Raw genomic sequence first — 21,379 nt, 5'->3', positions numbered from 1 at the left:
GCTTTGACTAGATGGACCTTTGTTAGCAAAGTAATGTCTCTGCTTTTTAATATGCTGTCTAGGTTGGTCATAACTTTTCTTCCAAGGAGCAAGCGTCTTTTAATTTCATGGCTGCAGTCACCATCTGCAGTGATTTTGGAGCCCCCCAAATAAAGTCTGTCACTATTTCTACTGTTTCCCTTTCTATTTGCCATGAAGTGATGGGACTGGATGCCATGATCTTAGTTTTCTGAATGTTGAGCCTCAAGCCAACTTTTTCACTCTCCTCTTTCACTTTCATCAAGAGGCTCTTTGGTTCCTCTTTGCTTTCTGCCATAAGGGTGGTGTCATCTGCATATCTGAGGTTATTGATATTTCTCCGGGCAATCTTGATTCCAGCTTGTGCTTCCTCCAGCCCAGCGTTTCTCATGATGTACCCTGCATATAAGTTAAATAAGCAGGGTGACAGTATACAGCCGTGACATACTCCTTTCCCTATTTGGAACCAGTCTGTTGTTCCATGTCCAATTCTAACTTACTTCCTGTCCTGCATACAGATTTCTCAAGAGGAAGGTCAGGTGGTCTGGTATTCCCATCTCTTTAAGAATTTTCCAGAGTTTGTCGTGGTCCATGGGGTCACAAAGAGTCAGACACAACTGAGCGGCTGGCCAACAATAACTGTCTGCATTCCTGTGGGGCTTTATTTAGGCTGCTGCTGCCAAGTTGCTTCAGTCGTGTCCGACTCTGTGCGATCCCATAGACGGCAGCCCACCAGGCTCCCCCGTCCCTGGGATTCTCCAGGCAAGAACACTGGAGTGGGTGCCATTTCCTTCTCCAATGCATGAAAGTGAAAAGTGAAAGTGAAGTCGCTCGGTCGTGTCCCACTCTTCGCGACCCCATGGACTGCAGCCTACCAGGCTCCTCCATCCATGGGATTTTCCAGGCAAGAGTACTGGAGTGGGGTGCCATCGCCTTCTCTGTTATTTAGGCTACAGGACTGCAATTAGCCTGGTGTCTGTCTTCCCTTTGTGAGGGACACAGACCCCTAGCTTTCACCTCTGCCCCAATACCAAGTGTGACTAGCCTATCCTTGGCTCTCAGTGTGTTTGCCTGAGCTCCTCTCTCTGCTCCTGCTGGAGGCAGATCCATCCCTGGCCCCAGGGACTTTTCAGTCTAACAGAGGTTAGCTGCTTGAACACAAGGTTCAAATAACAAGGTACTAGGATGTATTGGGGGTAAGGGGGTGGAAAGGGCAGGTTAAGACAAGGTTTCCTGCACAAGCTGCAAAAATGACCCTTGCCAGAAGTGGTGGTGTTTGAAGAGTGGAGATGGGAAAAGGGAGGACACCCTGGGAGAAGGGGACCCGTGGGTGGCAGGGAAAGCAGAGGTAAACACTCCATGCAGAGTAAAAGGAACCCTTCCTGCACACCTGGGCACTGGGGGAGCTGTCTGACGGGCTTAATCTCATCTCTCATCTACTCCCCACAACACTGGGAACCAGATACCATAATCTCCGTGAGGAAAGCGAACCTAGACAGGCCCAGCACGTTCCCAAGGTCTCACCTCCAGCAGGTGATGAGCCCTGGATGTGAACCCCAGCATCTCACACCAGAGCCCCTCTGGACCAGCTTACGGCACACTGCCTCCCAGAATTCCCACTAAGTCCTTTTGGCTGGCTGCTGAGAAAAGTAGAAAGTCAGATTGAAAGGGAGGTCATGCATCTTCTTCCTTGTTGCTCAGTTGCGTCAGACTCGTTGCGACCCCATGGACTGCAGACCCCAGGCTTCCCTGTCCTTCAGTCTCCCAGAATCTGCTCAAACTCATGTCCATTGAGTCAGTGATGCTATCTAACTCTCTCATCCTCTGTCATCCCCTTCTCCTCCTGCCTTCAATCTTTCCCAGCATCAGGTGCCGAAGTATTGGAGCTTCAGCTTCAGCATCAGTCCTTCCAACTAATATTCAGGACTGATTTCCTTTAAGACTGACTGCTTTGATCTTCTTGCAGTCCAAGGGACTCTCAAGAGTCTTCTCCACCTTTGCCCTATTCAACCACCTCCACCCTCCAGCATTTCAGGTGCACAGCAGGAGGGTTTCCCATACGGACATGCCAAGGAACACTGCTCAGGAAGATACTGACATTCCCTCCAGAAGGAAACAAGCTCAGAAAATGTCACTCCCTATATCCCCCGCCGCTGCTTCACACGTCCATCAACATCCCAAAGAGATGTCCCTTCACTGTTTAACCCAGCACTCGCCACTGTTTGCCCATCTCACTAGACCTGGCTTCAGTGCCTGCAGGGCAGTGCCCGGCCGTGTACTTGGACTTGAACGTGAACTTCAGGGGAGCGTGGTAGGCCCGGTCGCCCTGGGGGGTTGGCTGCCTCTCCGCTGTTACCACCGACCCGACTGTGCCTGGCCTTTGGAAAAGTCTGGCATCATTTTCCTCACTTGCCTGAAAAGAAAAAAGAAGGTATAAACGCTTCCCTGGCCGGGTGTTGGGGCTTCCCTGATAGTTCAGTTGGTAAAGAATCCGCCTGCAATGCAAGAGACCCCGGTTCGATTTCTGGGTCGGAAACCCCGGTTCCATTCCTGGGTCGGGAAGATCCGCTGGAGAAATGATAGGCTACCCACTCCAGTATTCTTGGGCTTCCCTTGTGGCTCAGCTGGTAAGGTGTTGAGAGGACTCAAATGAGTGAATCAAAGGTACTTTCCTTGTTTGACAGAGAACAGCCCCGAGCCTGCAATTTCCGCTGCTGGTTTCGGGGAACTCGGGAGGAAAGACCTCGCTAAGCTCACGCCGGCTCAGTGGCTGCGCGGATGCTCGCGATCCTCACCGTGGGCCCGAGGACGCTGGCGCGGAGGACTTGGCCGCCGGCGGGCAGGGCGTCCCCTCAGGCCCGGCTCCGCGCGCCGGAGCGGCGGGCGGAGGAGGGGCCGCGGGGCCTGGCGCCTCCGCGCTTCCGGGGCAGCGGGCAGCCGAAGGCACTTCCCCCGGACGGGCGGGCGGCCTCGGGCCGGAGCCCGCGCCCCGCACTGGTCGCACCAAGGTGGCGCCAGGCGCACCCAGGAGCAGGTGAGCGCTCGGGGCCCCGCGGGCCGCGATGGGCGGGGAGAGCAGGGGGCGGGGCCGGCAGTACCCCCGCGGGCAGTGGAGACCCTCTTTAGGCCCGCGTCCGACCCAGTTAGCGGCCGATCCCTGGTCCCCGCTCCCGGACTTGCCCGTCCCCTCTGGGGCACCTCTGCCGGGTTCGCCATCATTCCCTCTCCGCCCCTTCACCTGGCCACCCGTAGCACTCACACGGCGGAAACGGGGTGAAAAGGCCCTTGGAGAGCGCTGTCACCTTCTCTGTCGCCAAGAAGCTCGTGCAGAGAGTCCTTGACCCTGCGCGGCCTGGCTCGGTCAGGTGGCTTCCGTCTTGAACCGTAGATTCTTTTCCCTCCAGTCTCCCCGCCTCTTTCTCTGCTCGCAGCCTCTCTCTCCTCTGATGGCCTTTGTGACGGTGTTTCAGCAAGAGCAGGGCTTTCCTTAAGGGTAAGGGTTTATGAGGGGGGATCCCTTCCACAGTCATTTCGTGAACCTAGGCCATGGGCTGCGCATCGTGTGACAGTACTGAGCGAGACAGTCAGCCCCCTGTCCTCCACCTGGAGACACTAGGAAACACACACACCCAGCCAAGTGCAGCTAAGAGACCGGAGGATGGGGTACACACTCATTGAGCTGACCCAGGGGCTACGGAGAGTCAGAAATGACCCACCATCAGAGGAAGTCACGGTCTAGTTAGTTTTAAAACCTTTTATAAAAATTGAAGTACAACCTACACAGAGAAAAGGGCCCAGATCTTAAGTGTACAGCATACCCAGCGTCACTGCAGGATAAATAAAACATCACTCACACTCCAGATGCCCTTTTGGGGGAGGTGTCTTCCAATCACTTTCACCTAAAGGTGACTGCTACCCTGGCTTTAACATCATAAATAATTTTATTTGGTTTTGAACTTGGGAAACTTAGGGTCATACTTCTGTACTTTTGTGTGTGATGTTTTGTGCTCAATATGTTGATTAACTCTTGTTGCATTTAGCGGTGGGGCTTCCCCGGTAGCTTAGCAGTGAAGAATCTGCCTGCAGTGCAGGAAATGAGGGTTCGATCCCTGGGTCGGGAAGATCCCCTGGAGGAGGGCATGGCAACCCACTCCAGTATTCTTGGCTGGGAAATGCCATGGACAGAGGAGACTGGCAGGCTACAGTCCATGGGGTCGCAAAGAGTCAGATATGACTGAAGCAACTTAGTACACATGCATGCATTTATTGGTAGTTCATTTATTTTCATTGATGTGTAATTTTGAGCTGAATGGATAGACCCCAGTTTATTTCTACATTCTACTGGATACATAGATTGATGGATATGGATTTTTTCCAGCGTGGGGTTGTTGTAAATAGTGCTGCTGAGGCTTTCTTATGGTTGTCTTTTGGTGAGCATGTGTAAGCGCTTCTGCTGAGTATATTCCTAGAAGTGGAATATAGCGCCAGTTTTTCAAAGTCCCTGTACCAGTTTACACTCCTACAGGCAGTGTATGAGTTCCTGTTTCTTCACGTGCTTACCAGTTCTTGATACTGTCTGTCTTCTTCATTGTAGCCATCCTGCTGAGTGAGGGGGAAGTCGGGTTGCACTGAGGTTTAATTTGCATTTTTTTCTGATGACTAATGAGTTGTGCATCTTTTCATGTCTGCTGGACATTTGGATATCCTTTTGTGAAGCGTCTGTTCGATTGTGCCGCCTGTTTTTCCAATGCATTATTTCTTTTTTCCTTACCAGTTTGTAAGAGTTCCTAAATATTATGGATATGAGACATATTGGATATGTGATATTTTCTTGTCTCAGGAGATTGCTTTTTCACTCTCTTGATGATGTCTTTTGAAGAACAGAAGTTCTTCAATTTAACATTGTCCAGTTTATCATTTTTTCCCTTATGGTTCTATTACTTATGTCCAGTTTTTTTCTTTTTTTTAAATCATTACTTATTGGGGACATAGGGAGTGTGTGAAATGAGTGATGGTGGTCAAAAGGTATAAACTTCCAGTTATAAAATAAAGAAGTTCTGGGGATGTAGTGAACAGCATGGTGACTATAGTTAATAATACTGTATTGTGTATTTGAAAGTTGCTAAGGCAGTAATGGGAGAAGGCAATGGCACCCCACTCTAGTACTGTTGCCCAGAAAATCCCATGGATGGAGGAGCCTGGTAGGCTGCAGTCCATGGGGTCGCGAAGAGTGGGACACGACTGAGCGACTTCACTTTCACTTTCCACTTTCACGCATTGGAGAAGGAAATGGCAACCCACTCCAGTGTTTTTGCCTGGAGAATCCCAGGGACGGGGAAGCCCGGTGGGCTGCCGTCTATGGGGTCACACAGAGTCAGACACGACTGAAGCAACTTAGCAGCAGACTTATTGTGATGATCGTTTCTAAATATATAAATAAATTGAATCATTATGTTGTTCACCTAAACTAGTACAATGTTAGATGTCAATTATATCTCAGTTTTTAAAAATCAGGAAAATAATCATAGTCAGGAAGATAATCGCCTATATTTTCTTCTAAAAGCTTTGTTGGGATTCTCATGTATATCTACTGTCGACTTGAAATTAACTTTTTCAGTATGTTGGAGTATGTGGGTCAAGATTCATTTGGTCCTACAAGGCGGTCTAAATTGACCCAGACCACCTTTCCCACTGTACCGCAGTGTCAGCTTTGTTATAAACCAGGAGAGTATATAGATGTGGGTCTGTTTCTCAACACCCTATTCTTCCATTAGTCTGTCCTTGTATATGAATATCATTGTGCCTTTTACTGTTGTTTTATACTGTCTTTATTATGCTGGTAGTGGAAGTCCTCTCAAAGTTCCTCTTTAAAAATTTTAGGTTGTTTTTTTTTTTTTTTATATCTGATGTCCCCACTCCCAAGCCTTTTTCAAAAATATATAAAAAGCAATCATTTTGAAAGCTCAAAAGGAAACTAATGTATAAAGGCATAATTTATAAACTGTATCCATCGTTTAATTCATTGCTACCACAGTCTATATTACATTCAGTGCCTGCATATTTACATGAGACCTATGGCAAAGCACATAAAAAGTAAATTCACATCATTTTAGTTTAAAAGGACCTTTAGGATATAGTTTTAAAACAAAGGGAGTGTTTTAAAACTTAGGAACTGCATTCCAAGGACCAGTTTGCTACATTTGACAAAATATAGCAACACATTAAAATACTTCCCATTCATGTTTGGTCAGTAAGATATATTCCTATGTGACTGAAATACAGCTAAAGCTTTAGATTTTAACAACCAAAGTCACAATGCTTTTGATTTATAATATAGGGAGTTCCCTGGTACATTGACTAGTGGTTAGGATTCATCACTGTCAACTGCTATGGCCCAGATTCCATCCCTGGTCTGGGAACTGAGATCTCACAGGCTGTACAGTCAAAATATAAAAAAAATAAAATAGCGGCCGCTTCTATACACACATGCACACACACACACATATGAAAAATTTGACCTGCTATTTATTTATTTCTGGCTATGCTGGGTCTTCATTGCTGTGCGGGCTTTCTCTAGTTGTGACAGGCAAGGGCTCCTCTCCAGTTGCAGTGCATGGGCTTCCCACTGCAGCAGCTTCTCCCCTTATGGAGTATGGAGGTGCTTGGGCTTCAGTAGTTGTGGCCTGTGGGCTTGGTGGTTGTAGCTCCGGGGTTCTAGGGCACAGGCTCAGTAGTTGTGGCGAACAGGCTTAGTTGCTTCTTAGCTTGTGGGATCTTCCCAGACCAGGGACTGGACCTGAGTCTCCTGCATTGGCAGGCAGAGTCTTTACCACTGAGCCACCAGGGAAGCCCTTGACATGTTTGGTGGTGGTTTAGTCGCTAAGTCATGTCCAACTCTTGCGACCCCACGGACTGTCGCCCGCCAGTCTCCTCTGTCCATGGGATTTTCCAGGCAAGAATACTGGAGTGGGTTGCCATTTCCTTCTCCAGGGGATCTTCCTGACCCAGGAATCGAACCCTGGTCTCCTTCATTGCAGGCAGATTCTTTACCAACTGAGCTATGTTTAAAAGTCTTCAAAATTTACAAAATGTAGTGCTGAAAGCATTTGTACTTTGTTATATATTCAGCAAAAAGATTTAGTTTAATATAGATTATAAGACTTCAGTTAATTACCCAGAGTTCTGACTATTTTCTGCCTGCTAGAGTCCCATCTTAAATCTGACTTTTTAGCAAAATCAGTAGTTTGAAATTTATTTCACAAAATCAATCCCAGGATTTGCTGGGCACTTTTCAATTATTCCACTGCTTATATACATCGAGACAAGTGGTTCCCTGTGTCAGAATTACCTGTAGAGCTCTTAAAAAATACAGATTTGCAGGCCCCACTTTATTGAATAAGAATTTCCAGAGGTAGCTACTTTTAAATTAACTTAATTATTTCTTATTTCTGGCTGTGCTGGGTCTTCGTTGGTGCACACAGGCTTTCTCTAGTTGAGGTGTGTGGGGACTACTCTCTAGTTTCGGTTTGTGGGCTTCTTGTTTCTGTGGCTTCTCTTATTGCTGAACACCAGCTTTAGGGTGCACAGGCTTCAGTGGTTGGGGCATATGGACTCAGCTGCCCCGCAGCATGTGGGATCTTCCTGGAGAGGAGATCGAACCCATGTCCCCTGCATTGGCAGGCAGATTCTTAACCACTGGACCACCAGAGAAGTCTGGTAGCTCTATTTCTTTAAAGTTTTCTCGGTGATAATGATATGCAGCTTCATTTGGGACCCACTGCTGCATTAGACCAATCTTTAGGAGCATCAGAATCCTGGAGTATTTGGAGGGTTTTTTGTTAGTATTTTGTGTGTGTGTGTGTGTGTGTGTGTGTTTTGTTTTTTTGGCTTTGTGTGTGTGTGTGTGATTTTGGTTTTTTTGCTTGGTTGGTTTTTGTTTGTTTTGCTGCAATATGCGGCTTGCGGGATCTTAGTTCTCCAGCCAGGAATTGAAACCAAGGCCCCAGCATTGAGAGTACTGAGTCCCAACCACTGTACTGCCAGGGAATTCTTGGGGGTACTTGTTTAAAAACCAGGTTCCAAGTCTTCCTCCCAGAGATGTGATTCAGTGGATTTGGGGTGGGGCATAGGAACTGGCATTTTTAAACTCTTCCTTGTGATTGGTCCCTGTGTTCACTTTAGTGATGCATGACGAATTACTACAAATTTAGCAGCTAAACCAACACCTGTCTGTTACCTCAAAGTTTCTGTGGATCAAGGGCCGGGGAAAGGCTTGGCTGAGTCTTCTGCTGGGGTCTTACCCAGCCGCAGTCCAGGTGTTAGCTATGGCTGCGGTGCCATCAGAGACGCAAATGGGAAAAGAACCACTAATAAGCCCCCTCAGGTTATTTGTTGGCAGAATTCATCTCCTTGAAGTTGTAGGACTGAGGTCAGTTTCTTGCTGGCTGTTAGCGGGACACCACTCTTGGCTTCTCGAGGCTGCCCGAAGTTCCTTGACACCTGACTCTCTCATGACATAGGAAATTCTCCCAAGTTAGCAAAGGAGTCTCTTTCCAGTCTGCTAAGATGGCCTTTTACACCCACTCCCATGCACACACATACATCTGTATTAATACACAATATCCATATATTGTGTATTATCTATTCATCAATAGGTATTCATTATACCTAGTGATACATACATGCAGTATGTATATTTGTTATTATATATAAATATTTATATATAAGTTATATATAATATAAAATCTTTATATTGTTTATAAATATACATATATAAATATTATTTACATACAATATAATATAAACAAATATTTATATATACATCTTATATAGCAAATATACATACTATACGTATGTCAATAAGTATAAACATATATACACACATGATCATGTTACTAATTATATGATATATATATGTATACATTTATAAACATATGCTTGCACACACACACGCCCCATACGCATAGTAACATAGTATGTGAGTGACATACTACAGCCTTCGCTTCGCCATACCCTGTTGTAAGAAGTTATATGTCCTGTCTGTGCTCACAGTTGTGAACACTGGGGCCACCTTAGTGTCCTTACCTGTGTCTATCAAGCTATTAACAGTTAATTCCAGCACTTTAAAAAAATATTGATTTTGACTGTGTCAGGTCTTAAGTCGCAGCATACAGGATCTTTAGTCGTAGCATTCAGTGAACTCTTATGTGGGATCTAGTTCCCTGACCAGGGATCAAACCTGGGCTCCCTGCATTGGAAGTAGGGAGTCTTAGCCACTGGACCACCAAGAAAGTCCCATGATTTCAGCACTTTAAGGGACATTGTCCTGCAAGTTCTAATGAATCCTGTCCTGACAAGCGTTTCAGCAAGCGTTTGAGCCTTTGAAACCAATGTTCTTAATTTTGAAGTCAAAGATCAGATGAAGTGTAGATGATACTATATCCATCAAAGAAGTGAAAAACTCCCTCGAACAGTTTAGACCTTTAAGCAGACCAGTTTTTAGCACTTAGAGTCAATGCTCTCTCTATTCAGTAGCCTCACATGCAATCAAAGATTGTGTATTACTTTCCCATTGCTTCTGTAACAAAGTACTACAAACAGTGGGTTCGTACTGAACACATTTGTTATCTTATAGATGCCGTGCATCCCTTCTGGAGTTGCTAGGGAGGAATCCAGGTCTTTGCCTTTCCCAACTTCTGGAGGGTGCCGCGTTCCTGCTGATAGCCCCACGTTGGCAGAATTCATCTTGAAGAGGTGCCCCACTGGACCCCGACCTCTGCTTCTGCTGTCACATCTCCTCTCACTCTGACCCTTCTAACTCTTCTAAGACCTCTGTGATTACATTGGCCCCCCTAGATAATCCAGGCTCACCTTCCTATCTCCAGACCCTTAGTCACATCTGCAAAGTCTGCTTCTTCCAAGTAAAGTAGCTTATTTTCACCCAGAATTAGGATGTGGATGTCTTTGGGGGACCACTGTGCCGTCTTCCACAGATAATATTTCCTGTTTAACAGAAATGGAATATGAATTAGATAAGATACATAATTATATATCTTCATAGGTTTCAGTACATTCCCTATACAATAGATACTGGTGACCAGTTAGATATTGAATAATACTTAATACACGTTGGGTTTTATTCAGTGAAGCTTTATAGTATTTACCTCACATACTAAGTTCCTTCTTATAATATTGAAAAAGTATTCTAAAAACACTGACAGTAACATGCTACTTTTTTTTTTCTTTTTGGTTTTGTTTTGAAGAAGCTCTTTACTAATTTTCTATCAAGTTTTTGTAATTATCTACAAAGTAGGTATTTAGGTCTATATCCTTCTACTTGATGAGCTGTTTAAAGGAACAGGGAAGAGTGACTACAGAACAAATCAGAGACTAGACAGAGCGAGTGATGAGAACTTCCAGTTGGAGATTTGGGTTCATTAGCTTCTTGTCTGCCTGACAAGTATGTCTTCTACATCTGCTGCTGCTGCTGCTAAGTCGCTTCAGTCGTGTCTGACTCTGTGCGACCCCAGAGACGGCAGCCCACCAGGTTCCCCTGTCCCTGGGATTCTCCAGGCAAGAACACTGGACTGGGTTGCCATTTCCTTCTCCAATGCATGAAAGTGAAAAGTAAAAGTGAAGTCGCTCAGTCGTGTCCGACTCTTAGCGACCCCATGGACTGCAGCCTACCAGGCTCCTCCGTCCATGGGATTTTCCAGGCAAGAGTACTGGAGTGGGGTGCCATTGCTTTCTCCGCTTCTACATCTAATACATGACAATTACTAAAGCCTGTCAAGATTAAAGCATATCTGCGTGTGATCGCTCCATAACCTCGGCTGCACAAGAACTGAAAAGAAACAAGGAAAATGCAGTAGGGTTTCAGATTCTGGGAAACAGACAGTGTACACAGTTAATGGAACTGATCTTCATTCTTGCTCAATTTTCCTTTGTCAAAGATGCTGTTTCCTGTGTTTGAACTTTTCCATAACGTCAGTCACTAGGGCTTATACCAGTCCACTTCCAGTGGCTATTGGGCAATTGGACTCCTTCTTAAACAAACAATGAAAAAACACAGCTACCAAAAATCAGCATTAGTGTCAAAAGGGTAAGTAATTTGATAAACTGAGAAACTGAATCTTAACTCTACATTGGTTAAGTATACTAAAGTTTTATGTCAATTTTGAACCTTTAAGCTGTTTAAAAATATCAAATCAGTCTCCAGTTTGTGTGTCAAAGCCAAATAATGAATTTTCAAATTAAAACACAATTGAAAAAACGTTTAAGATAAAAAGTAAGTAGCATTGTGTCTACTACTGGGGGGCTGGGGGCGGGGAGCGGGGCAGGGAGCCGAAGGTCATCTTGAATGGTTGAAATGAAGATATTAAGAGACAGCAACTCCTAGACTTCCTTGGTGGTCCAGTGGTTAGGACTCCCTGCTTCCAATGTAGGGGGCCTGGGTTCGATCCCTGGTCGGGGAACAAGAGCCCATGTGCCGCAACTAAGACCTGGCACAGCCAAATTAAAGCAAAAAAAAACCCCAACAACTCCCATATCTAACAGTGGTTACTAGGCACTGCCTCAGCCTCTCCACTTAGGGGGTCTGAAATCCAAAGAATATTAGGTAGGAAAAGAAACACACATCTTTGTTAATGTTCCCATTTTCGTGTCCTTTTGGCTGGCTTAGCAGCTGTCTGCTTTGCTCTTTAAAACATGCCTCTTCCCAAGCCCATCCCAACTCCTCCTTCTGCCCCCGAACACCTGCCCCGCCCTCTGCTGCTGCAGTTCAAGTTCTCTTTTTGAACTTTTATGTTTTCATGAATCATCAGTACCTCTTGTCGTCTCTCTGTCGGCTTGGCATAAGGGTGTTCAGCATTTAGCTGAATGAAACATGTTTGTCCAACATTGACTTTCTTCAACTTTTGAAAACTCTTTATCTCAGTGTGTCTATTCAGACATATCCTTTCTCTGTGGCTTCCGGGGGCGGTGGGCGGGGAGAGGGCCGGGCAGGGTTGTCTTGACCTCTGCAGATCCATCAAATAGTGAGACAGCAGTCTCTGCTCTAGTGCCCAGTCCTCTACCAACCCTTCATCTCCAGAAGCCACTAGATCGCAGTGACTCTGTTTCAGATCAGGGTGGGCTCTGCTCCACACAGTATCCTCCCAGAAACCTAAGCAGAAAGAGTCTCCGCCATCAGGGACATTAGGTCATTGTGGTGGGAAAAGAACACAGCGAGTTGCCGTCTGAGGTAGTCTTGGTCCTTTGCATTTCCATATAAATGTTGATGCCTTTTGACAATCCCTTCCCTCCACCTCCAAAAAGTAAACCAACAACCTTCTGGAATTTGGAAAAACATTGACTATATCCCTCCAGTATCTGGCTTGTTTTATTTTTTAAAATATTTATTTGCTGCATTTGGTCTTAGTTTCATCATACAGGGTCTTTCATTACGGCATATGGGCTCTCTAGTTGCGGCTCTTGGGCTTAGTAAGTCTGTGGCATATAGGATCTTAGTTCCTCCACCAGGGATTGCACCCAGGTCCCCTGCATTGCAAGGTGGATTCTTAACCACTGGACCACCAGGGAAGTCCCTGGATTATTTTATTTTTTCATTTTTATTTATTTATTATTTTCTCTATTTGTGAAGAGCAGGTGCTTGGGCTTCTCACTGCGGTGGCTTCTCTTGTTGTGGAGCACTGGCAGGCTCTAGAGTGTGCAGGCTTCAGTAGTTGTGATTTTCAGGTCCTAGAACACAAGCTCAACAGCTGTGGCAAATGGGCTTAATTGCCCCAGGCATATGGAATCCTCCCGGACCAGGGATCAAACCCCTGTCTCCTGCATTGGCAGGCAGATTCTTTACCACTCAGCTACCAGAGTAATTTTTTCCTGAGCATTCTATACCATGCACTTTACATAAATCATCTCATGTAGTCTTCACAATAATGCTGAGCAGGCTGTAGTATTTCACAGATGGAAAAACTAAAGTTTTGCAAGAGTAAGTAGTTTACCAGAGGCCACAGTTCATAAGAGATCTAGGAACTCTGCCTGCGAGTCTGTAAACTCTACCACTTTGTGCAGCTGAGGGAGAGAGGGAGGGAGCAAAGGTTGGATGGCTGGGGGGCAGATGGAGGGAGTTATTTGGGGAAAGGCAGGCTTGGAGGAAAAGTCCTCTAAGATTTCTTACATGAGCTGGCTTTCTACTGCAAAATATCTGTTTACCTTGACACATAATTATTTGTTCAAATAGCAACAGACCTTCTTCTCTGATTTCAGCATTTACACAAGAAGTTCCTACAACGAGGTGCTTGTCAGCTGCCCTTCCCCAGATCCCGAATGCAACCCTGGCCAGGTGGCACAGAGGACAGTCACTCTGCTGGTCATGCTGAGCTCATACTCTGTAAGTCTGATCACTACACAGATTGGGGTTTCACTAGAAACCAGCTCTAATCCCAGTGGTGGCTGACCCTAATCCCATAAGGGACCCATTTAGAGACTGAGCCTCTATCAGGCACCCAGAGAGAAAGAACTCCCAGAGCCCATGCCCAGGGACTGGGAGTAAGGTAGGTCCAGCTTTTGTGACCTGCTCTCTCTGTCTCTTGTAGAATGGCTGTTCCATGAGGTCAAGACTGGGGTCCCTCCCTTCTCCCACTTTACCAATGCCTGGTCTCATGGGGTTAGTTTGGACCCCACCACGATGGCATCATCAACCTCCTCCCCGGCTCCTGGCTCCAGGTCCAAGAAGCCTCTGGGCAAGATGGCTGGTGAGTAGACAGACTCCTAATTCCAGGAGGCTGCCTGGCTCCCAAACATAGGTGCTGAAGAGATACGAAGGAGGCTGATGGTTGGGGGGAGTGGTCCTGTCTTGACCTCAGTGCCCAGGGCTCTGTGGGGAGTGAGGAGGTGTGCCTCTGGGAGCCTTCAATCATTTTGGCTCACTGGTCTCCAGGTGTGCTCAGCTAATCGTCCCAGCCTGGAAACCACCATGCTGAGTACTTAACTTGATGTCTCTTGTCATCTAAATCACTCAGAACCATTCAGAGGAAGGAGATAAGCAGAGCAGAGAGAGAGGACAAATCCACTTCCAGAACACCAGACTTTGTGTCCTGATCAAAAGCTGGAGAGGCTGAGTTGAAATCATTTGGAGTACTCAACAATATGCCAGATATGGCATTATTTCCTCTAACCTTCAACAACAACTGAAATGAACCCATTTTCCAGATAAGGAAGTGGAAGCATTGACTGGCTTGTTTAAAGTCATCCAGAAAGCAAGCGGTCCACAATCAAATCTATGGGGCCCTCCAAAGTGTGGTTTGGAATCAATCAGTGCTAAGGTCTTCCACATTTCCATTTTACCCAACTGGCAGGAAGCTAGGATTTCTCAGGGCTTCCCAAGTGGCACTAGTGGAAAGAACCTGCCTGCCAATGCAGGAGATGTAAGAGATGTGGGTTCCATCCCTGGGTTGGGAAGATCCCCTGGAGGAGGATATGGCAACCTACTCCAGGATTCTTGTCTGGAGAATCCCATGGGCAGAGGAGCTAGTGGGCTATAGTCCACAGGGTCGTGGAGTCGGACATGATTGAGGAGACTTAGCATGCACGTACCTAGCGTGTAGGATTTCTCATGGCCAAACAGGTGCCAATCCCTGCCTCTGTTTCGCTCCCCTTAATCTAAATCCACCTCCCCTGAGTGCTAAAAGTGGGTTTGGGGACTAACTGACATTTACCAGCTTAATACAATTCTGCTTACAGATTCACAGATGGTTGACTAGTCATCTCGTGGGACGTTCTGGTTAGGATGAGGGTATCAGAAACCAAAGGGTGTGGAGCAGGCAAAGCTATCTTTCCTAATCAGGCTGGTAAAACAGCTAGAGTTGTTGTTTCTCATATTGTTGTTATACCAAAGATTTTTTTTTAATTATTGAGGTATAATTGACATACTCTATTCCATTAGTTTCAGATGTACAACATAATGATCCAGCATTTGTATACATTGTGAGATAATCATGACACTAAGTCTAGTTAACTTAGACTTAGTTAACTAGTTAACTAAGTTAACTCTAGTTAACATCCATTACCTTACAGTTCCTTCTTGTGATGAGAACTTTTAAGATCTACTCTCTTAGTAACTTTCAAATATGCAGTACAGTAGGACAAGCTGGTATTATGTCTCCGCTGACTTATAAAGCTGCCAGCCTTATTTATTTATTTTGGCTGCTCTGGGTCTTTGTTGCTGTGTATGGGCTTTCTCTAGCTGCAGTGCACACAGGCTTTTCATTGCGGTGACTTCCCTTGCTGAGGAGCTTGGGCTCTAGGGCACGTGGGCACCAGTAGTTTCTGCTCGTGGGCTCTAGAGTGAGGGCTGGAGCTTAGTTCCCCGGAGGCACATGGAATCTTCCTGGACCAGGGATGAAACCTGTGTCCCTTGTATTGGCAGGCGGATTCTCAACCATTGGGCCACCCGGGAAGTTCAAACAACCAGTTTTTATGTATTCCCCAAACCTTTGAAGACAAGGGGAAGTTTGGGGCAAGTCCTGAGGGATGGACACAGTGCACAGAACAGCTGGTGTGAGAAGGTGGGCAGGGGAGACGGACTGGGGTCCCTCCTGAGGTGACTCTTCTCTGGTGGGGTCGGGAGGAAGCCCCTGCTGCGAACTCCAAGCCTAAGCAATGCCTCTCTCCACTGCAGACTGGTTCAGGCAGGCCCTGGCGAGGAAGCCCACGAAGATGCCCGTCTCCCCAGAAAGCACCCTCAGTGACGTTTCACACCCGAGCTCACCGGACAGCCCCCCATCCCTGGGCTCCAGCTCAGAGGTGTCTCCCATCCCTGCACCTTCGCACGGGGGCGCTGACGGTGGCGGCGGCAGCAGCAGCGGCAGCAGCAGCGGCGGCCGCTGGAGCAAGGACTATGATGTATGCGTGTGCCACAGCGAGGAGGACCTGGCGGCCGCCCAGGAGCTGGTCTCCTACCTGGAGGGCGGCGCCGCCAGCCTGCGCTGCTTCTTGCAGCTTCGCGACGCCACCCCCGGCGGCGCCATCGTGTCCGAGCTGTGCCACGCGCTGAGCAGCAGCCACTGCCGCGTGCTGCTCATTACCCCCGGCTTCCTCCGGGACCCGTGGTGCAGGTACCAGATGCTGCAGGCGCTGAGCGAGGCCCCCGGGGCCGAGGGCCGCACCATCCCCCTGATGTCCGGCCTCAGCAGAGCCGCCTACCCCGCCGAGCTCCGATACATGTACTTCGTGGACGGCCGCGGTCCCGAAGGTGGCTTCCGCCAAGTCAAGGAGGCTGTCATGCGGTGTAAGCTTTGAGGAAGGGCTTGCTCTACCTGGGCTTTTAGGAGACACCCAGTGTTGTCTAGTATGGGCTTCACTCTATTTTATCTTTTTAGGAAAATATTTGTCTGCTCAGCATCTTTTAGCTTGCGGGGATCTTCCTTGAAGCGTGAAGGCTCTTTCAGTTGTCACGTGAGAACTCTTAGTTGCAGGGAGGCAGGATCTAGTTCCCTGACCAGGGATGGAATAACCAGTCCCCCCTCCGCCCTGCATTGGGAGCACAGAGTCTTAACCGCTGGACCACCAGGAAAGTCCCTAGGCTTCACTTGATTGCACTTGGCAAATACTGTGTTTTTTTTTGTTTGTTTGTTTGTTTTGTTTGTTTTTCAAACAGAAGGTTTGTGGCAACCTTTCCTGGTCAGATGATAATTAGCATTTTTTTTTTCTTTTTTAGCACTATGTATTTTTAAATTAGGGCTTCCCTGGTGGCTCAGATGGTAAAGAATCTGCCTGCAATGCAGGAGACCCGGATTTGATCCCTGGGTGGGGAAGATCCCCTGGAGAAGGAAATGGCAACCCACTGCAGTATTCTGGTCTGGAGAATTCCATGGACAGAGGAGCCTGGTGGACTACAGTCCATGGGGTCACAAAGAGTCAGATACGACTGAGCAGTTGTTCCTATTCCTATTTTTTAATTAAGGCATGTACATTTTTTTAAATCAACTTTTTATTGAAGTATATTTGATTTACAATGTTGTGTTAATTTCTGCTCTGCAGCAAAGTGATTCAGTTATACATTTTTTTTTAATCTTCTTTTCCATTATGGTTAATCACAGGATATTGAATATAGTTCTCTGTGAAGGTATGTACATTGTTTTTAAAAACATAATGCTTTTGAACACTTAATAGACTACAGGAGAGTATAAACATAACTTTTACATGCACTGGGAAGCCAAAGAATTTGTGACTCACTTGACTGCAATATTTGCTTTATTATGGTGGTCTGTAACTGAACCTGCAGTGTTTCTGAGGTCTACCTGTAGTTCAGGATGCAGGCTCTGGAAAAGACTGTGTTACCTGGGTGAGTTACTTAACTGCTCTGTGCCTGGGTTTTCTCATTGGTTGAATGAGAATTATATTATATACCTAAGTAAGTATGTACAGTAAGTAGGTATTCAGGATACTGCCTGCCACATGTAAAATATTTGTAACAGGCAAGGCCTAGCACATGTCAAGTCCTCAATAAATATTAGCCATTATCATCATTATTGGGACTTCCCAGGTGGCTCAGTGGGTAAAGAATTAGCCTGCAATGCAGGAGTCATGGGTTGGATCCCTGGGTCGGAAAGATCCCCTGGAGGAGAAAATATCAACCCACTCCAGTATTCTTGCCTGGGAAATCCCATGGACAGAGGAGTCTGGTGGGCTACAGTCCATGCGGTCGCAAAGAGTTGGACATGACTGAGTGACTGAACATACACACACATACACATCATCATTACTAGTATTAATAGTATTAGATTTCTCTCATTGAGGTCAGGTTGGCCTCAAGAGCTAGGAATGTCCACCAAGAGCCAGGAACATGTCAGGAGGGACCCTGGTTTAGTATTGGTTTAGTAAAGCAAACAGGTGTAAAATAATAGGAAAGGATTGCCCATGATAAGCATATCCAGGGAGGGGCAATATGTAACAGTGGGTTTGGAAGGTAAAATATAGATTAAAAAGCAGTGGAGGCAGGGAGCTGTTGGGGAAACAGAGATGTTGGGATCTGAGGATGGTGACAAGCCCTGTGCCTCTTGGATCTCTTTCAGACCTGCAGACCCTTGGCTGACGCTTGATCCATCACCACAGCACCCAGAAAGTTGGAGCAAAGTGGGAAATGGAGTTAGAGGGCCCAGGGCCTGGGATTTCAGCAGACACACTGAGTTGTAAGGAGTGAGTTTGCAGGACACTGTATATGACCCAGGGATCAGACTGTCTGTGGCCTCCATATCCGTGGGCTCTCAGGAAGGACCCAGGGAAGTTGGGGAGTCCCCCCAGGAAGGCCTGGAGAGGCTGGGGACTCCCCCAGGAAGGCCTGGGGAGACTGGGGACTTCCCCAAGAAGGCCTGGGGAGACTGGGGATCCCCCAGGAAGGCCTGGAAGAGCCAGAAAGTGGAGGTAGGAGGAAGTGCTGATACCAAGATATGGCCCACGTGATGCTGCCTGCGTGACTGGACATGAAGCCTGGCAGGTCGTGTCTGTGTCTTCATCCCCTGGAATCGGGCACTGGTGTTGAGGTGCATTCCTCTTGAAGAGGTGGCTCACCTGAGTAAGGAGCTGGAATCCTGGACCACTTGCCTCAGCTGCATGGTTTTCCGCGGTGCTGGGGGAAGCCCTGAGCAGGCGTCAGGAGAAAGCAACAGGTATGGTGTCTTTCACACTCACACTCCTGCCGGGGTCTCCCTGTGACGTCATTCACATCTGAAAGGCACGAGGAAGATGCCCTCAGCACTGTTGTTTGTTTCCACTGCACACCTGTCTTTCGAGACCCACTTCTAGAGACCGTTCAGAAGAGACAGGAGAGAGCAGGGAGCAGGCGGGGCGAAGAGAAGGGAAACTCAGACCTTTTAGCTGGGATCAAAAGCCCACTCATCGATGCACCGACACAGGGGCTTCATCAGGGGTCTGGCCAGAACTCATGCTTTCTCATGCAGAGAGCTCCTCACCTCTGCACTCAGAGGAATCAGCATATTCCTCTGGAGGATGGTATGTTTTCAATAAAACTTGTTGAGCTGAAATGAACTTATTATTTCCCTGATGTATACTTTTGTGTCTCTTCATCCACTCCCCACCCCCACATCTCCTTTTACTGAAAAAATATATACACATATATATTTTTTTAAAAACTGAGATATAATTGACATATATTAGTTTCAAGTGTACATGATTTGCTATCTGCATATATGAGAAAACCTTTAATTACAAATTATCTTATTATATATGAAAGGACTAGAGAATAATGTACACTCACGTACTCTACACCCAGCTTAGAAACAAACTCTCACAAGCCCTTAATTATATTCTCCTTCCTTCTCCTACTAGAAGTAACCACTACCCTAAATTTTGAATGTCATCACTCTTAGCTTTTCTCTAGAAATTTATTACATATGTATGCATCCCTGACAACATACTTTTACATGGTTTTGTATTGTAAATAAGCGGTGTTATGTTTACAGATTATGCAAATTCCTTCCTTTGGCCATATGTTTGTAAGATGTATCCACGTTGATGCATGGAGCTCCAGTACATTCACTTTCATCCCATTATGTAAATATACCACTGTTTAGCTGCACATTCTTCTACAAATGGACACTGGGTTGTTTCCATTTTTTTGTTTGTTTGTTTGTTATTGAAAACAATAAGCCTGTGAACATTTTTATTCTTGTATATGTTTTCCAGGGCAAGATCTAGGATGTAACCTAGATGGGGAATAGTTAAGAATAATGGTCTTGGTAGAAGATATGAAATTTTCCTCCAAATTGATTCTGCCAATTTCTGTTCCTACCCTGTGTGTGTAAGAGTTGCCACTTTTTCAAGTTCTTGCTAACAATTAGAATTATCAGATTTTTTTATTTTTATTTTTTGCTACACTACACAGCTTTTGGGCTCTTACTTCCCTGACTGGGCATTGAACCCAGGCTCTGGCAGTGAAAGCACTGAGTCCTAAACACTAGACTGCTAGGGAATTACTTAGAATTATCAGTTTTTTAGGGCTTCTCTAGTAGCTCAGACAGTAAAGCATCCGTCTGCAATGCAGGAGACCAGGGTTCAATCCCTGGGTTGGAAAGATCCCCCTGGAGAAGGCAATAGCAACCCACTCCAGTATTCTTGCCTGAAGAATTCCATGGACAGAGGAGCCTGGTGGGGGACAGTCCACAGAGTCACAAAGAGTCAGACACAACTGAGTGACTAACACATACACACCCGTCAGTTTTTAAAGTGTGTGTGAATTTGGTGGGTGAATACTGGTATCCTATTGTCATAATATTCTTTCTTCTCTTTTGCCTTTATTATAAAAAATATACACTAAAAGGAAGGAGGCAATTTGACAAATCCCTGCATACCTATCACCCAGTTTCAACAATTACCAGCTCAGAGATAAGCTTTTATTAACAATAACCCTACCCATAAGTCACCTCCAGATCCTTTGAAGCAAAACCCAGGTGTTATTTTATTTCTAAATATTGAAGTATGTCTCTCTAAATTATTAGAAGTTTTTAAAAAAAAAATGACCACAATATAACAGTATCTTTTAAAGAAGTTTTATTTTTTAATGTAAACACTTCTATCTATTTGTAGTTTGTGCTTTTTGTGTCTTCTTTGGGAAATCTTCCCTACTCTTGTATTTTCTTATGGAAGTAGTTTACATTTGGTTCTTTAATCCAGCTGGATGTTTGGATGTTTGTTCGGGTTTGTTTTTGTTGCTCTTGATTTGTAAGTCAGAGAACCGTTCCCCCCCCATTTGAATAGCCATTCTTTGCTGGCGCCCATCCTCCCCCACTGACTGTGCTGTCTCTGGTGTCTTTGTCATGTATCACACGCCTAGGTTCTCCAGGCTCCTTCCTTCATCTTCATGTAGCCTATGTCAGTGGCGCCCTGGCTTACTTACCGTGGTTGTTAGTAAACCTCGATAATTTACAGTCAGCTCTTCCCACTTCTTTTATTCCTCAGAATCACTTCAACCCTCCTTGTTCCTTTATTCCTTCATTTAAATTGTTTATTCAGTGTGTCAGATTCCAAGAATGGGCCAATTAGTAATTTTATTGGACTTACATTGAGTTGAGAGATTAATGTGGAAAGAATAGATGTTTTAATACTTTATAAAAATGTTATGACTCCATTTCTTTGTCTTAAAATGTATGTCAATAAACTTTATATAAATCTTTTCCATATTGGTCAGTCACATTTTTTTATGAGATTTATTCCTTAGCATGTCATATTTTCTGTTGCTAGTGTAAAAGGTATTTTTATTTATTTTGTGCTGCAAAAAGCTTTACTTTTTCCATTTGGTCCAAAGCTTGAGAGAGGGCTCCAGGATGTTAAAAAGCTGCCTAGT

At 45.8% G+C, this 21,379-nt stretch overlaps 1 protein-coding gene and 1 non-coding gene across 6 annotated transcripts; both read left to right on the top strand.

Annotated features, from left to right (window-relative positions):
• The first annotated feature begins 2,807 nt into the window (after positions 1 to 2,807).
• TIRAP (TIR domain containing adaptor protein) lies at positions 2,808 to 21,376 on the top strand. 5 transcript variants are annotated; one of them, XM_055581213.1, is made up of 5 exons: positions 2,808 to 3,052; positions 10,971 to 11,119; positions 13,285 to 13,408; positions 15,698 to 16,306; positions 18,093 to 21,376. In XM_055581213.1, the coding sequence occupies exons 3-5, from the start codon at positions 13,345 to 13,347 to the stop codon at positions 18,110 to 18,112; spliced, it is 693 nt and encodes a 230-aa protein (XP_055437188.1). In that variant the 5' UTR covers positions 2,808 to 3,052; positions 10,971 to 11,119; positions 13,285 to 13,344; the 3' UTR covers positions 18,113 to 21,376. The 5 variants fall into 5 exon arrangements, with proteins under 5 accessions (XP_055437188.1, XP_055437189.1, XP_055437187.1 ...); XM_055581212.1 differs by lacking the exon at positions 2,808 to 3,052 and adding an exon at positions 13,614 to 13,772 and having other exon boundaries at positions 11,105 to 11,119; XM_055581214.1 differs by lacking the exon at positions 2,808 to 3,052 and having other exon boundaries at positions 10,608 to 11,119.
• Positions 11,420 to 11,492, top strand: TRNAW-CCA (transfer RNA tryptophan (anticodon CCA)). Its single transcript has one exon. It is a non-coding gene; the product is annotated as a tRNA-Trp (tRNA).
• Positions 21,377 to 21,379: the final 3 nt, after the last annotated feature.

Source organism: Bubalus kerabau, chromosome 5 (genome assembly GCF_029407905.1).
Source record: "Bubalus kerabau isolate K-KA32 ecotype Philippines breed swamp buffalo chromosome 5, PCC_UOA_SB_1v2, whole genome shotgun sequence".
Lineage (NCBI taxonomy): Eukaryota > Metazoa > Chordata > Mammalia > Artiodactyla > Bovidae > Bubalus > Bubalus kerabau.
Note: the sequence above shows the minus strand (reverse complement) of the source record. Positions and strands in the feature narration are given on the sequence as shown.